This window comes from Tachypleus tridentatus, chromosome 11, assembly GCF_004210375.1.
Source record: "Tachypleus tridentatus isolate NWPU-2018 chromosome 11, ASM421037v1, whole genome shotgun sequence".
In the NCBI taxonomy this organism is placed as follows: domain Eukaryota; kingdom Metazoa; phylum Arthropoda; class Merostomata; order Xiphosura; family Limulidae; genus Tachypleus; species Tachypleus tridentatus.
In genome coordinates this window covers 44,412,567-44,430,362 of record NC_134835.1, presented here as the reverse complement: position 1 = coordinate 44,430,362, position 17,796 = coordinate 44,412,567, and the positions used below count along the sequence as shown (strand labels likewise).

The following is a 17,796-nucleotide window of genomic DNA, read 5'->3' as shown; positions in this document are numbered from 1 at the left end:
CAACAGGTGTTGCACTGATTTCCTCCTGTTGTTTAGTGAGTGCAGGTACAGCAGTGTAACTTTATTTTTCTAACATTTGGTGATGATTCCACTAAAATGTTACTCTTTAAAATACTCAAAATATTTCGTGTTTCCAACGGTATACATAAATTGTTAAACTTTCAGTTTGTTTTTATTCTTGTATAATATAGCATTTGTGCTGAGCTGATCTGTGCTCTTCTAGTATAGTTGTATAAAATTATAGTTTTCAGCTTTAGACTCCGAGATTCAAATACTGGACTGCATGAAATGTCTACGTTCACATAGTTATGGTCCCGGCATGGTCAGGTGGTTAAGGCACTCGACTCGTAATCCGAGGGTTGCGGGTTTGAATCTCCGTCACACCAATTGTGCTCTCCCTTTCAGCCGTGGGGGCGTTATAATATGACGGTCAATCCCACTATTCGATGGTAAAAGAGTAGCCCAAGAGTTGGGGGTAGGTTGTGATGGCTGGCTGCCTTTCCTCTAGTCTCGCACTGCTAAATTAGGGATGGCTAATGCAGAAAGCTCTCGTGTAACTTTGCGCGAGATTCAAAAACCAATAAACGAATGAACAATAACACATGGCCAGCCTGCAGAAACTTCTCCACTCAACACATTTAAACTCAAGCGTATCGAACCGTTGTCAAAAATATACCCTCTGTGGTAAATTGTTTCTGTAAGAAACACTCTGGGCAACCATTGTTAAAACACACTACACGGATCAAATACCGCCCTCGAAATTATCATAATAATATACCAATTACCATTGTTTTTATGGTACATATCATACCCGGGAAAATAATCAGTCCAGATCTATATTTTACAATGGGATTTTCCAGTATTTTCCCTGAATATATCGTAGTCGTTTTCCCTTTTCATTATCGTACTCTGTCGGCGTCGACATTTGGTGTGCTTGGTTTGTAGATAAGTCGGTTTGCAACATTTTGCAATTGATAAGTTTTAAGTGGAATCGTACCAGTTGTTTGCACTTACTTTTTATACCTGACTGTTTGTAAGTAGTTAACTATTTAACCTGGAAATAGATCCATTATAACCGTTGTTACCGATGCATACTTTAGAGAAGGTCAGGAGTTGTTGTTTTTTTCAAGTTGTAGAGGTTATTATTTGTGAATTAACATCTTATGAAATTCTCATGTTGCAAAAACGCTCTCCGCATCCTCTGTAACATACCCTTGTGAATAATATATACGAGATTGTATTGGTGGGTTAACCTTGTGTACTCGTCCGTCCGTAACCACTTCACATCAAAATAAACGTATAGGTACAAACAAAGACGTTTTTACACTGAGGGAAAATAATTCACAGAAGATTAAGAACAGACCTCACAAGAGGTAAAATGGTAAATGCAGTTATTAGTTTGTTTTTGTAATAAATGTTATTTCACAGCAAAATTTTGGTTTATGCATCGGAATATCTGCCTATTTTTAGTTTTTACTCTGTTTGCAGTCAATCCAGTGTACAACTAGTTTTGCAGGAAAATTACGTAAACTCATTACGAATTTTAAAATAGTTTCATGGATCGTTGTTTACAGAAAAAGTTCAAAGGTAAAAGTTATTTCTTTAAATAATTGGCATTTTTAGGTTGTAAAAACATCAAAAATAAACATTAAGCCTCGTAGACCGTTTCTTACACAATCTTTATTTGATCGCGGTTTTTTTGCATTTTGCTTTTGTTTCAACTTTATTAAGGATTTGACTCGTACTAATATATATATATAAATTGCTTATTACTACAGTCACAACACCTCGGTTTAGTACTGGATTTTGTTTTATACCGGCAGCATGTTATTCTTGTTTTCATTCTAATATTGAAGACCTGTTTTGTTTATTACAGGTTACAACCCTCATAATCATGGGCCAAACAAGAAAGGTGGCCAGCCTCTCTAGTAATTTTCTAACGATTTCATACTGTAATATTTTATGGACTTACTAAATTTGTTTTGTTCGTTTTGAATTAAGTACTAAGCTACACAAAGGGCCCACCACGGGTATCAAAACTCGCTTTCTAGCGTTGTAGGTTCACAGACATACCACTGTGCCAATGGGGATCAAACTAACCAAAGTCGGCCGCTTTCTCGTCTCTCTGAAGCCCGGCATGGCCAAGCGTGTTAAGGCGTTCGACTCGTAATCCGAGGGTCGTGGGTTCGAATCCCGGTCGCACCAAACATACTCGCCTTTTCAGCCGTGGGAGCGTTATAATTTGACGGTCAATCCCACTATTCGTTAATAAAAGAGTAGCCCAAGAGTTGGCGGTGGGTGGTGATGTTTATCTGCCTTCCCTCTAGTCTTACACTGCTAAATTAGAGACGGCTAGCGCAGATAGCCCTCGAGTAGCTTTGCACGAAATTCAAAACAAACAATCAAACAAACTCGTCTCTCTGAACCCCAACCGATGATTCTTACACCGAACTTCATAAATCCAAGTTTGCTATTTATTTCTCTAACTGTTGCGTTATTATACTGGTTTGGGTAAAATCAATCTGTCATCGGTAGCCCTGTACAAGTTCAACTCGTAAAACATTATTACGTTTTTTTACAGTGGTGAACTGTGAATATTATATTTATGGTTTTCCTAACCGTCCTTTACTCATTACAGTGAACCAATATTTGTAAAGGATCTGAAAGAATATGGTATAAATTCTTCAAATCGTATATGAACACAAGAGTGTAGTGAATGAAATATAACTGAAAATAATAAATATAACACAAACATTATTATTGTACAGCATTGTTTCCGAATTCCAGATTTATGTTAATCAAACACGATTGATTATGTAATAATATTAACACACAAGTTATCGTTGACTAGAATCGCAGAAATCTTTTAGCTTGGTACAAAAATACCTTAATTTCCTAGCGTTATTGTGTTTATTACATTCGACATAGATTGTGCATCAAGACAACAAATGAGTATTCCTTTGTTAGCTTACAATGTTTAACTTGAGCGTACTCTGCAGTCGTTCACTCACAATATTTTTAACGCAGTTTTCTTTTATAGCGTACTAATGGCCAAACTTACTCATTTAAAATAGCAAAAGGATCGCCCAAGTTTGGTCTAATATAGATCAACTTCTTTATAAATGGTGAGTATCTAATACTGTTTTAACTTATGTTTAGTAAGGATTGGAAGCCTCTGTATAGAAGCCAAAAATCTTCTACTTTCAACAATCAGTTGCATTCCATTAATATTTCTAAACCTACGATCGTGTGTATTGTTCATGTATTTAGTTATTATTTAGTACAGTTTATCTTCCACGGTTTTGGTAAGCTTTCTTGTGTATAGTAGTATTGTTTGATAGTATGTATCTAACTCTACCAGTACAGACATGGATAGTGGGTATACCAACATGAGTTGTTAGTTTTTTCGAGTTCGTTCAATTTCAGTAATACATTGTTCTATCTGTACACTGTCGAAACGTCTTCACTGGTTACGTGTCATCGGCATTTAATGTATCCCTCAATGACATATGAATACTAGCACACTGTAAAACATTCGGCGAAATAGTAAATAACTACATCTGCAAAGTGAAGGTTACCGCTTTGCATGTACAAGATGAGCCTCAACATTTGGGTATGTATAACAACATAGTACGCGAAACTGATTTTTGGAAGATCATTGGCATGTACTTTGGCAGACCTTAAATGTCTGCCAGTTTAGTTTTTGGTATGAGATGTAGCATGCTGTGTGTGTGTAATTACATAGGCTAACATGAAATACGGTTGGACTAGCAACATGCTGAACAGTGTTATCCATTTGCTGTATTGTTGTGTTTCCTGTGTTATGCTCATTTCATTATATAAGAATTTCCTTGGAGTCCCCCCTCTCAACTTTTCTGTTAAATAATGTTTACGTCATAATTATAACCTTGTTGTTATCGTTTAGAATTTTAAGGGATAGTTAAACACAAAATACAATTCCTATGCACAGTGACGAATGCCTTAGGAACGTTCTATCCGTAGGCCCTACCAGTTAAACTGCGCCCGGCATGGCCAAGTGGTTAAGGCACTCGACTCGTAATCTGAGGGTCGCGGGTTCGAATCCCCGTCACACCAAATATGCTTTTTCTTTCACCCAGGGAGGTGTTATAATAATAGGGTCAATCTCACTATTCGTTAGCAAAAGAGTAGCTTCCTAGGTGCCTTCCCTCTAGTCTTACACAGCTAAATTAGGGACGGCTAGTGTTGATAGCCCTCGTGTAAACCAAAAATTGGGTAAATAGTTATATAAATTATAAATTCTGCTTTGAAATGTAAGTACTTATGTGTACAATGTATATTTGCTGCTTGTGTGTTAATACACTATAGTTAAATGTCAGTTATATATTTATGTGAATGTGAGTGCACAAACTAATGCGTATATACAAAAGTATATCGTATAGCTTAAAGATGTAATAACATTTTTTACAGTAAAAATGTGTATTTCATATTTTATGCTTATTTTTTGGGTCCTCTAAGATTAACTTTTAAGGAAAATTTTCAGGGACCCATAGTTTCCACAAGCCCTCAAATTCTCGTAGGCCTAAGGCGCTGTGTCTGGTATGTAATCTCTAGCCCTGTCTATGGAACCCAGTATAATGGTATTAAGATATTGCGTTGTACCAATGTTGAGAGGAATAATATCTACTGAATCAGTTTTACCTCTACGATGCAAATAGAAGCTTTAAAGCTGTCGATATAAATAAATATTAACCCACTCTTATCAGTATTTTTGTTTTTCAACTTAGGAATAAGAGAGAGCGCCGTGTTTTCACTGATAACTGCTATTTATTCGGAGTTCTGGATTTTCAATGATATGATCTGATAAGTGTTATCTTTCCAGGAGTAATTAATTGATAAAATGTTGCTAAGAGCAACTACATTGGTTGGCATAAAGCAAATTATTAAGACGTTCGAAAATAATAGATATTTTGAGTATCGGATAGTTTATAAAAGATCAATCTGTATTTGGAAACTGTTGAGTTACTTATTTTATGATGGTTTCTTCAGTGTAGAGAAGACCTCATGCGAAACTGCGACATAAAAAGCACGCCAAAATATTATTTAAACGCATCTCTAGTTTAAAACGCAAGACCAAGAGGACTTGTGAGGAGGGTGTTTTGCTGGTTAACGTGTTTTATTTGCAATTATAGGCTTATCAAGATCTGCCGCTTCGTGAGATTAGGTTTCATCCTACAAAAAAAAAGTGCTTTTCCTTTGAATTCACAAAATAAAACAAAGCTAAGCAAGTATTACGAGAAATCACCAACGCATTGCGAGAAATTATGGCTTCGCTGACTTTAATACACTGTGTAAATGAATGGAAGTTGTCACACATAAAATGATACACATGACAAGTTCCTGAAGTAGTGTTACTTGCTAATGAGTTACGCATGTAAATAATTTGATTTTTCTTTCGTGTGACACAGAGCTGCGGTATGCTATCGTATAGAATATAAGTGGTATGTAGTCCATGTACAATTGGCAATGCAATTATATAGCGAGTAAACACGAATTTTTTAGAACAGTTATCCATGTTGACTCAATGATGATAAAAAATTATAGTTAATAACTTTACCTGTCAGAAGGAAATATAGAAATGTTGACCAGTTGGATTAAGGCGTTCGACTCGTAATCTGAGGGTCGCGGGTTCGAATCCCCGTCGCATCAAACATGCTCGCCTTTTCAGCCGTGGGGGGCGTTATAATGTGGTGGTCAATCCCACTATTCGTTGGTAAAAGAGTAGCCCAAGAGTTGGCGGTGGGTGGTGATGACTAGCTGCCTTCCCTCTAGTTTTACACTGCTAAATTAGGGATGGCTAGCGCAGATAGCCCTTGAGTAGCTTTGCGAGAAATTCAAAACAAATAATAGAAATATTAGCCAAGATCGGTTTTTATTCAATTTTTAAATAGTACATACTGTTAACTTAAATACTGATATGCACGTTCAAGACGGTGGCCAGAATTGTTACCTCTGTTCAGGTTGTGTTTGTAATACGTGTTTTTAGCGGCAGTTCAAAAATCATGTCGTGAATGGAAAATGAAACAGTTTTTAAGAACCAGTGAAATACCCTTACGGCGTTTCCCTTCACACTCAATACAGTAAGTTAACGAATCAAAGCCAAGTTCACGAGGTACGTACACTGTACAATGAGTTGTTTACTCGCAGTGGTAGTTAGAGCTTCACGGCTGACTTACGTAATGCGTATGTGTGTGATCTTTTCATGTGACTTTCAATACTGCGCATCTTGGCGAATGAGTCATCTGAAATGACCGTTATTAACCAGAAGAGTGAGCGGATTAAAGTTAATTCAATTTATTTTGAACATATTTTAAAAATTTTATATTAAGCTGTTAGTTTATCGATTGTTTGCACTAATTCATTCGTGTAATCGTAGCCGTTCTGAGTGTATATTTATATGATCAGTGTATGTATTATTCATTATTTTAAATAATCTTGCAGTGGCCTTGTTAATTGTGGCCAGCTGACTGGTATTTTGAGAACCACGTGACAGTGACGACAAAAGTGACGCTTACGTTGAAACTAATCCAGTTGATTGTTCATAAAAATTTGTCAGCAGTCGGATTTAACATTTTAAAAAATCATCATTCGCGGGCGAATGAAGCATTTCTTCGCCAGGAAATCCCAACATGGTCAGTTTTAATACCAGAAAAACTGTCCATATCACTGCGTGGGACCTATAAGAAAGTATCTTTGTACCGAATCTCGTGTAAGTGGGTTCATATACATGAACCGTTCACGAAAACTCCAAATTGTGCTTTACACGCTGAAAACTTGCTAAAGACAAATTCCAAAACTGTCATGTGTGTAATCTGTTTGGGACCTGCAAAGAGTATTTTCTACCATATTCCGTGTAAATTGACCGAAATGCGCTGGGTTAATTGTCAGAAATACTAAAAATTGTTTTTATGACGTTTTGAACCCCCTCTCCCTCGCAATGTAATACATGAAATAGGCAAATCCTACAGTTTTGTTTGTCATTGCTTGTGGCCAAGTAATTGATTAAAAAATAATAATTATGCTTTATTTTGTGAGCTCTGACCTCTTAAAAAGACTCAATGGGCAAATGTAATATTTTGTTTGTTAATATGACGAGTGTACAAAAATTGATATCCATGCCAATTTTCACCTTGATTGTTGCAGATATTACCACGCAGGAACCCGAAATATACATTTTTGGTTTTTTTGATCTTTCACCCCATAAAATCTATGAAAAAAAAAATCCAAATTCACAAAGTGAAAAGGTTTCTGGGTGTGTTGGACCAAAGTATAACCTTACCAAGTTTCAACTCAGTCCATCAAGAAATTAAGGAATAGCATGTGGAAGGAGAAGAAACAATATGAAAATAGTTCGTGTCTGTGCAGAAATATAACTATACTTCGAATAAAAATGAATACAATAACTTACAAAAAAAAAAGTTAAATGTAGTACATTCGTTTCTCTTCTGATGTGTTTAGTTACGTTTGTCATATTTTGGGAGACGAACGTGTAATATGGAGATGTCAGAGCACCTCGAATTAAATACATGGACAGTTTATTAGGAATTACTCTTTAGTTAGGTTAGAGAACTTTCAATATATCGAACTAAGCATTATCACTTCTTGGTCTGTTCTTTTTCCATGCCTTCTATGTTTGACTTGTAATTCATTACTTTTTACTGTAAACTCAGTAGTTGATATTTAGTTTTTATTAAAAACTACAGTGTGCAACAAAGATACTCTAATTAGGATAATGATAAATATCTTTCGCTAGAATAAATGTATTTTTAACCATGAAATTGATTACATTATAAAAAAGAACCGTAATTAATTTTCCATAATTGTTCTGAAATTAAAGAAGCTTGCGTTTTAAAAGAGTGTCTGGTCATTAGTGCGTTGGATTTGCAATGTGAGTAAGAAACCCCCATCACTGAACATGCTTGACGTATATGATTTAAGACTAGGCCAGCCACCCCATCCGGGTGTAAATATTCTTAGCATACAAAAATACCGGTCGACCTCAAAATTGTTAGGGTTAAAGTCCCAACGTGGTAGAGGGAGGAGGGAATTTTTTAAAAGATGTTCAGAAGAAAGTAATACATATTTTTCTTGCATTGTAGTGATTCGTGGATTACCATAACTTTGTAGTCCAGAATTATATGTTGAGGAACCTTTTGTTTTCTAATTAATGTGTAAGGACATGTTCCTTTGATAGATTGTTCAGGCAGAGTATTCATGATGAAACTTTGTAGAATGGACGGCAACTGCCTGTTGTGGAGACACAAGTGTAGAGGACAAAGTTTCGAAAGTCTTTCGTTTTCAAGACGAAAGGCAGGAAACTTTCAAAACATCGTCATCTACACTTATGTCTCCACAACAGGCATTTCGACATGTTCCTATTTTATTGAAATAAAAGCTTAGAAATGAATTAAGTTACTAACTCCATTTGAGACAGTTTCACTTTTATTTGTACTTTTTGAAGAACTGTTGGTGTTACTTGAGAAAACAAACTGTTGAATGTCTGTCATATTTCCACTTAATACATGTTCCTTATATTCATAACATGTTACTAACCCCTTATTAAATTGTCTATCATAAAATACCCATGATTACTCTAGTGGTGAATCATTACTCAAACAAATCTCATTAGATCACCTGCCTGTAGTACCTTTGGTACCCCTTAGTTTATGAGTTGTTGGGGTATGAACACAATTTCAAACATGGTTCCCCAAAAATCCCAATTGAGGGACCATAAATAGAAAATCTGATACCATGTTCATTCTAAGTAATCAAGAAAACCTATTATAGCCCTACATCATGTCTGGCTGACCTTCCAGGGTTGTTTCAATCCCATTTGACAAGGGGACTACAAGTATAGATAAGGATGCCTCCCTGTCCACTTGCCAGTTTGGTCTTGCTATTTTTAAAACTGTAGGAAAAATTCATGTGCAAATAAACAAACAAGTTCACAAACATGCAACTTGAATTATTAAAGGATACCAGCCACCTGAAATGCTAATTAATATATCAAATATCAGAAAAAAAATTGTTTTATTATAAGTGAAACCAGAATATTTGAAATTAGTTATTATGAGTATAGTATTTAATTCTTTCATTAAGTGCCATGAGATAACATCAACTTCTGGTGACTCCTGGACAAACTCTTCTCCAAGTTAACCAATCACCAACTTCATCCCAAAGCTGCTACAGACATATAATTATAAAATACAAATGTACAGTTATACAGCATATTTGTTTTCTACTCTGTCTTAACAGGTTTAGTTGGGGTATATTTCTTGGTGTAGTTAATTTATCACAATGAAAGATTAATAGATTCTAGAGAAGGTGTGAAGACCAAGACCTGACATGCTTGAGGGCAAGACAAGAAATTTATCTCATATAAAAACCATTTTCTTATCAGTTTCATTGTGCAGGCAAGTATGACTTGTCAGACTAATTATTGTAAATACTCAAACCCTTCAATGCTGGTGTTCAAATAAAGCTGTTTTCTCTTATAAATATATCTATCAGCTGACAAACATGTCTCTTACTTGCTCAGTAAATATCTTATTTATATCAATATAAATTTGCAAAATAATTTCAGGATTTGTAAAACATTCTTAAATTTGATAGTTTTGTTCAGTCCACTTTAGGAATACCCATTACACACACACAAAATATATATACACACAATTATTTTAATGTTTTAAATTATGTGGCATAATGTTCAAATGACACAATTAAACATGTATTTCACATTTTAAATAGTTATTTATATTCAATGTACAATTAAACCTATTTTCAATGATGTTGAATTTAAAACAATAAAATTTACAATGATATTGATTACAGGATTCTTATTCCTACTTAATAAAAATGCTGCATTTACTTTAAGTCTGTCTTATAGTTGTGCTCCTGGCAACTGCTGATTAGTTCTGCATTAAAATGATTGTCTGCTTTTTTACAAAATAGTATTTTCCTCCCAAAGGTTGGTTAGACTTTTTCAAATTCAGGATGATTGTCTTTAACTAAACAAAGTCATAGTTTGTATTCAAACCATTAACTGTGAGATAAATCATGTTGTAGGACTGAGTGTATTCTAGTAAAAGTCTGTGTGTGTGTGAAGCTACTTACAACCTTGAAGAGATGGTGTTGTGCATTTTCAGGAACTTGTATGTTTCTAGAAATGTGAATGAATTTTTTTTTTTTTATCAACATAAACGATGTAAGGGGGAAGAAGAAGTCTAACAGTCAAAGTCTAATGGTAAAACTTTTTCCTGAGACAAATGTAGTTGTTTTTGTCAATGTTCTCTATAAATTCATTATTTCTCTTTTCTTTATTTTTCTCTAACTTGTTTCAGGCCTTATTGACTAATTAATATTCTGGTTATTTCTTGCATCATTAATCTCTTGGAGATTGTTATTGTTTATGCCTAATAATGCTGACTTGGAAATTTATATTACAGATAATTTGTGACCATAATCTGCATACAGAACAATAGTTGGAGAAGTCATTACTGCAAAATAGTGTGTGGCTCTGCTATGGATATAAACTGGTTGTGCAAATATGAAATGGTTAAAACTTTCATAAACTGTATATATAGAGAAGGATATTTAAATAGTTTTACATGTTATTAATTTTTTTGTTTATTAATTTCACTAAAAACATGTTTAGATTTTTGTTACTTTTTTGTTGTAATTTTAAATTATTTTTACTTATGGTCATGTGTTTGAAGAGGAATTTTGAACTGTTAGGAAATATAAATAATTATTGTCAAATGCTGTAGTTATTTGGTTATATATACAGAACACTAACATGCTACTTATTGCTTTATAGCTGTTAACAAAACAGGCATCAGCTCTTCGTGAAGTGAATGATTCTCGGTTGAAGATATATGAGCAGTTAGAAAGTAGCATTGCCGATCTAGAACGGACCAATCAGCGGCAGCAGACAGAATCATCAGAAGACAAGAAGAGAATTAGAAGGTAATATCCATAGTTAAATGACTTCTAAAGAGATCATTGAACATCATGTGGCTAAACCATTGACCATATTTCCTCTTCAACTTAGAGTTACCTCTTCAGAGTACAAGTTTTTGCCTGTGAAAACATTAGTAAAGCTGTATTAAACTAATGATTCAAGTGATTTGAAGAATTTGACAAAAACAGCTGCTTGTCAAAATTAGTCATTCTATAAAGGAAGGGATTTAGAGATGACTACACATTGTAAGTGAATGTCTGGCTACCTTTTGTATGAAATTACTCATGGTTGCATATTTGCATGCACAAACAGTAACTGTTAAGTGAACTCGATTGTCAATGGAAACATTTTGTCTTTTATAAGTTGCTCACAAAGGCTTCAAGACATGTCATTCTTTGTTTCCTTTCAGTTTCATGATTCATAGAAATGCTTATTAATTTTATTGACGAGTGTGACAGAAGAATAAATTAAGAAGCAACAAACTGCTGAAATAAATCTTGCTCATGAATTTTCTCAAATTCAAGCAAACCGAAAATGTTTGAGACATTATTGTATAAATATATCTTCATTTAATATGTTTATTGCACTGGATTGGCTTATGTTGTTGCAATAATGAAACAGGTCTAATTAACCAAAACAAATTTTAAAGATGTTAACAAATAATTGATAAGGGTAGAAAATTTGTATGAAATAAATAGGTTATTTTCTGTTATGTGTGTTTCCATGCTAATAATCCTTTTTTCTTTCTTTTCATTAGTCTCTGTAACAGTATTGAAACTCTAGAAAAGAAATGTGAAGAACTTCAGGAACTAGCAGATGAATTAAAGAAAACATCAATTCATCAATCAAAAAGAGAGAGCCATCACACTTTGAAAGAGGGCCATGAAGCAGGTTTGAAAAAAAACCTAAGGAGAGTCCTAAGTCTAGACAGTGGTTTTCATGATGATGCATTCTCCAAACATGAGGTACATATTTACTAGATAGCTAAATATAGATGAGCAGTGATTTCTTATCAAGTGCTGTTCGTAATGATATTGTTTGATTTGTAGAGCTCTATCATTGTATACATCTAATTTGTGTAAAGATCCATTTAGGAATGGGTAGCATTTTGTGTACAGAGCCATTTTTATTCATGTAAATAGGTCATTCAGGATTCTTGAAGTCTTTGTAATTTATCTGTGTAGGTAGACATCTTGAGTTTCAATATTGCAAGGATGACTAAAATAACTTTAAAAGGAAGACTCTTTGATTTGAAGTGGTGTCTACATGAATACTTTATTTCTGTATATGGATGCTTTCTCATTATTATAGCTTTAGCTGGATAAAAACACATTACAAGATTTGAGATATAAGCCTTGAAAGAATTATAGATTGTTAATATTTTGTGCTTCTGTGTAAAGTTTTAATCAGTGAAATTTATATGTTGTAGTATTTGTACCAAGTAATGTTAATTAATGTTTATTAGTTTTGTACTGTATGGTATATATTGCATTAGTGCATGTGGCACATTACTTAAATTACTGTAACTCTTTCACTGCCATGTTTCTTGATGAACAATGTTTATAGCATTGAGTGTATGTTTCAATACACTATAATAAAAAAGACATTGCAGGTTTTTATTATTTTCTTCTTTATTTGAAACTCGTAATTGGCAAACTGACAGGTTTGTAGGGTGGGTTTACTTCACAATGGTAAAAAATTCCAAAGTCCTGTGAGAATGCTCTAGAGAAGATGTATGTTTCCATGGCAGTGAAGGAGTTGCATCACTCTTTTTGTCATCACAATAATTGTGAACTATAACTCCAAAACAAGTAATAAACTCATAGTTGTTGTGATTAACAGGATATTCATGCTGATCAAGAGGTGATAAAGCTTCGAGCATCAGCTTCCAAACTGAAATGTCAGTTGGCCAGAGAGCAGCAAGAAAAGTTGGATCTGCAAACTGAAATTGAAATACTGATACAAGTAAGTTTTGATTTTTTTTTATACTCAGTAATACATGTTCTAGGATAATACTCTTAAGAGTGTAATGGATTTCATGATGATGAGAAAACCCATTTGTAAAGAAAATTTATATATGTAAAAAATGGTTGGTTTGGGTAGAGAAAGCACTATGTATAGGAGCTAACAATGTTTCGACCTTCTTCGTCTGGTTGAAGGTCAAAACGTTTTTTGCTCCTCTACTCGGTGCTTTCTCTACCTATACTAGCCTTTTTTTCACTTATATAATGTGTAATGGATTTGTTAGGAAATTTTCAGTCTATGTTCTGTATTACTTGTTTAAATATGGTGTTAATCAATCTTTGGTGTTTCATATAAAATGTATCGGACAGTATTTGAAGATCAGTATTCCAAATATCTATGAGTTATCTACTAAAAATTAACATCTTTGTAAACAAAATGTTTGAAGCTAAAATATTGATTAAACTTAGGTTTCATGAAACATTTAATAAAGTGCATCTTTTTTAGTACCTGATAGTGATACTGATGGGAAGAAAAAGTAAGTTGTTATATATTCTCCATAAATAAGCAAGTGAAAATTTAATCAAAGTTTATAACTGCTGTGAACAACATTAGTGACTCGTGATTTGTCTGAAAAAACTCTTAAATGAAAAGCTATAAAGCATTAAAATGTTTAAAAGCTGGGAATCACTTACCTTAGACAGAAGTTACAAAACTGTCAACAGTTGAAAGTATAATTCTTAAATCATATATAAAATTTTATTACCTACTTTCTGAATAATTAAATATAGTGTGCTTCTTTGAATTTGGTTATGATACATCATCTCAATTCATCTGAAGCCACTTTAATTTGAGAAATAATTCTTGTTGGAAGGGAAAATGCTTTTTCATTTAAGAGTGTTGTCTTTTTTTGTGAAATCAAGAAAATCTAGTTTACTTTCACAGAGTGAAGTTATTGTATTTGTTTCAGTTAAACTAGTTCTCATTATTGGTTGTTATTCCCATAGGAGAATCTTCATCTACAATATCAACTACAGCTTCTTCAGGAAGAAGTAAAATCCAGCTTATATATTGATTTACAGACAGAAGTTGCTAATAGGTTGGTTAATAGATGATTTTGGTTATAATATACAGTTTCACTCTGACATTTAAAATTTTTTTTGTTTTTATCAACAAAACCACAACTAAAAAAAGTCAAGTTTTTTTATTCATTTGCATACATCTACATTTCATAATTATGAAAGAATTTGTGATATAGCTCAGTTTATTTCGTTGTACGTGATAATGTGTAACATATTAACTTAAACTGTTTTAGCAGAGTCCATAGCATTTACAAGCGATACTAAATGTAATTTAATCCATTTAGATTATTGAGAGGTAATATTCCTCAAAACTGCAGATTAAGTGTGTGAAAATATTTTATTTCTTTTTTAGCAAATGTATTTTATATTTATAAACCTTTTACTATTTTAGAACATTAAAATGTTTTGCTTATAAAGTTACCTTTTTATGTAATTAAAGGTTATTTGAACAAAAGACAAACAAGCACACATCTGTGTATTACTTGGAGCTCATTTGTTTAGTTGCTTTAAAATCCAAATACAGTTTTCTTGTAAAATGCAGATGTACACAATGAGCTATTTTGGCTATACCTGAAACCTTAATTTAGTAAAAAGATAATACATACACACTGCTTTTTATTTTGATCATAGTATAGAGTAACTGCATGATTTTATAACAGCTAAAGCTGGTGATGCATGACCTGCTGATAAAGCATAATTGTCTGAACACATCATAAAAGTATTTAAAAAAAGCATATTACTTTTCAAAACCTCCCAAATGTATTCACAGCTAGGAATGTCTCTATGATCATAATCATAAACTGTCAGATAGTTAGTGACTTGCTGCCACTACAAAAAGTGCCTTGAAACAAAATTTTATAAGATTTGTGGGCTTTAACTAAAGGTTTATTAATAATAACAGGAAAATGTAATTACTTATTTTAAGTTAAATCTGCATCACTAAGATGTTGTAATTGGTTTTGTTATAATTAATGGCAAACTATTTAAATACTCTTATAGTGTTTATAATTGTGAAACACATTTTTGATTTTCACCTCTTAAAATTTAAAAAAAATTAATAATTTATCCAAAATAATCCATTAATGTAGTATTGTCAATGAACTGGTAATGGAAGATCTGTAACTTTTTTATTTGTTTTTATTTACTGTTCAGAAATGACAACTGCCCAGATTGCCAATTTACACTTCCAGTCATTGGTGGGAAAGAAATTAATGAAAACTTGGACTGTGATGTAGAAGCTGAAGAAGGTGCTGAGATTGGAGAGTGTACTCTAGTTCAGTTGAGAAATGGTGTTTTGGCTTATGGTAGTCAAGAATCTCTGCTACCACTTTCTTGTGCAATGGAATCTAAAATTCACAGTAATAATATTCACAAAGGTGTGTCTCTTTTGAGTGAATTGGATGCTCAGTACAGGGACCTCATTGAAAAATATGAAAGTATGTTAAGCTCTCACAGGTATAGTCTTGAAGAACCAAATGCCCAAAATTCTGACATAGAAGATTCAGGGAGTGCCAATAAACTTGATGATGAAACAAGCAACAATTGTAAGCTTTATGCCAAACAACCAAGGAACCAATTGGCTGCTACATTGCATTGGTCTTCAACTTTACCAGGGTTCTCAGGAGCCAAGTCGGGCATTGAAGAATTGTCAGAAGTTGGAGATTCTTCTCTCTCATCTGGGTTTTCTGAGAGTTCAGAACGTGGAATGATTGATCAACAAGTTCAAACTGAATACTTGTATGAAGCTGCAAGAGAAGAAACTACTTTTCTGAAAACCTTAGACTTCTCTTCATCATCTAATTGTTTAAATGGTCACTTCAGTCATAGTCCTCCTGAGTACAAGCTCTTATTTAAGGAAATATTTGATGTTTTGAAGAAGTCCCTTCATTCAGACCCAGAAGCTAACAAACAACTATCTCTAACTCCTTCATTGGAGAAAGACATCCATGTATCAACTGAACAGCCAAAAATTAACAGGCCTTCTCCAACCAAGGTTTCTTTTATCTCGCCATCAAAATCTAATGCTGTTGGTTTTAATAGGCCTGATCTTTCTGCAGAGAATAAAATTTTAAAAAATAAACCTGTGGATGGCAAGTTTTCTAGACAGATGGAACTTACTGATAATCTGAATAAGAAATCACCTGGATGTAAGGTGTCCAGAAAATCTGCTTTGTTGTCTGTTCAAGATGTTTTTCTTCCAAAGCAATTTTCACATCCAGCATTCAAGGCTAAGTTTGCTGAAAATCTGACCTATGCAGATGTTTTAAAGAGGGGACGGCACATTTGTAAAACAGGAACTTACCGTAACAAAGACAAACCATAGATGTGGTATGAAGATTTGAATTTATGGTATTTTATTATTTGAATTATTCCAGTCTACATAGGTTGAGTTGTGAAAGAACTGACACATTTAAAGTTAGTGTCATACCTTGTTTACCAGTTTATGACTTTTTGTTTAGACAAAGCACCTAAATCATAACTGTCAGGAAAGATTTTAGATGTTGCATAATTGTTTCTTTTGTATATTTGTTCACCTATAACTTCTGCTGTAGTAAAGTTATTTTTTCTGTTCTTTCAATTATTGCATATTTATAAAATAAGCTGCTATTGACTTATGGTTGTTTTTCTTTTTTAAATGCTTGTTTTTGAAGAACAAATTTGAGGTTTTTCCTCATTCTTAACCACAGTTTCTACACCTGTCAATTATCAGTCTTGTTATAATTGTTTATGTAATGCAGAAATTATTGTAAACCCCATTTTTAGGGACAGTAAATTACCTCTTACTGTTTATGTTTATTGAAATTTCTTACATTGACATGAAGTGAATGTAATGAAATATGAAAAATCATATATATTAGTAGAGCACTGTTTTTACAAGAAATACAATTGTTACTAAAAGTGTCCTTTACATAACAATATAAAGCTTTTCTATGAATTATCACATAGAGCTGTGATAATTACGGCTGTACCAAACTCCGTTTCTTTTTTGTCTGACCAACATGCCTAAAAGAAACATTATAAAAAGCTTTAATGCTATTTTATGTGTGATAAAGTTGCAGACTGCATGGTGAGCTGTAGTATAACTTTGATTTTAACCACAACTTGGCTTTTTACACTCGGGACATGATTATATAGTCTGTGCAAATAATTGCCTTGTGTCTTCCCAGTCTTGAATAAATAAAATATTGATAGATCTAACTTGATGCAGATCTGTAACACTTGTTAATTTCACATAAGCTGTGAATAAATGTTAAACTAGAAAGGTACTTGGAGGGTGCAGCTCTCACTTGTCAATGTTTATTGTTTGCAATAATCAATCTGAAGTTCACCAAGTAATTTCTTCACCCTTCGAAAAAAAAATGGCCTGGATGTCAGTAGCCTCCTCCTAATTGTGTTCCCAAGTTTTGATTTTACAGAATCTCAGCTTACTACCATTATAATGAATGTAGTTTGACTTTGATAGGATGGTGGTGAAAAACTTGTGTAATTTATTACATAAACTATCTTAATGTACCAACTTTGACAGAGAAGCATTGGCACTAAAAAGCTCTGAACATTTTTTAATTATATGAATTTTTAGATAACTTGATGATGATAAAATAAATCTTTTGTGAGTAAAGATGTTAAAAAAACACTCATTCTCATACCTGTTCTAATCAAGAATGGTGTATTTTAATTACTTTTAATGCCTAAACTAACCACAAACATGAAGTGTTAAATGCCAGAAGTGAACACTATCAGCAAATCTTCCCA

General features: G+C 33.3%; 1 protein-coding gene across 2 annotated transcripts in view; it reads left to right on the top strand.

The window, feature by feature from the left end:
* LOC143232062 (cerebellar degeneration-related protein 2-like) overlaps positions 1 to 17,309 on the top strand; it is a 69,232-nt gene extending 51,923 nt beyond the window's left edge. For both annotated transcript variants that reach the window (XM_076467093.1, XM_076467094.1), the window contains exons 3-7: positions 10,856 to 11,004; positions 11,757 to 11,964; positions 12,842 to 12,964; positions 13,969 to 14,060; positions 15,196 to 17,309. In XM_076467093.1, coding sequence (XP_076323208.1) covers positions 10,856 to 11,004; positions 11,757 to 11,964; positions 12,842 to 12,964; positions 13,969 to 14,060; positions 15,196 to 16,366 — 1,743 coding nt within the window. In that variant the 3' untranslated portion in view covers positions 16,367 to 17,309. The remainder of the gene's footprint in view (positions 1 to 10,855; positions 11,005 to 11,756; positions 11,965 to 12,841; positions 12,965 to 13,968; positions 14,061 to 15,195) is intronic.
* The last annotated feature ends 487 nt before the right edge of the window (positions 17,310 to 17,796 follow it).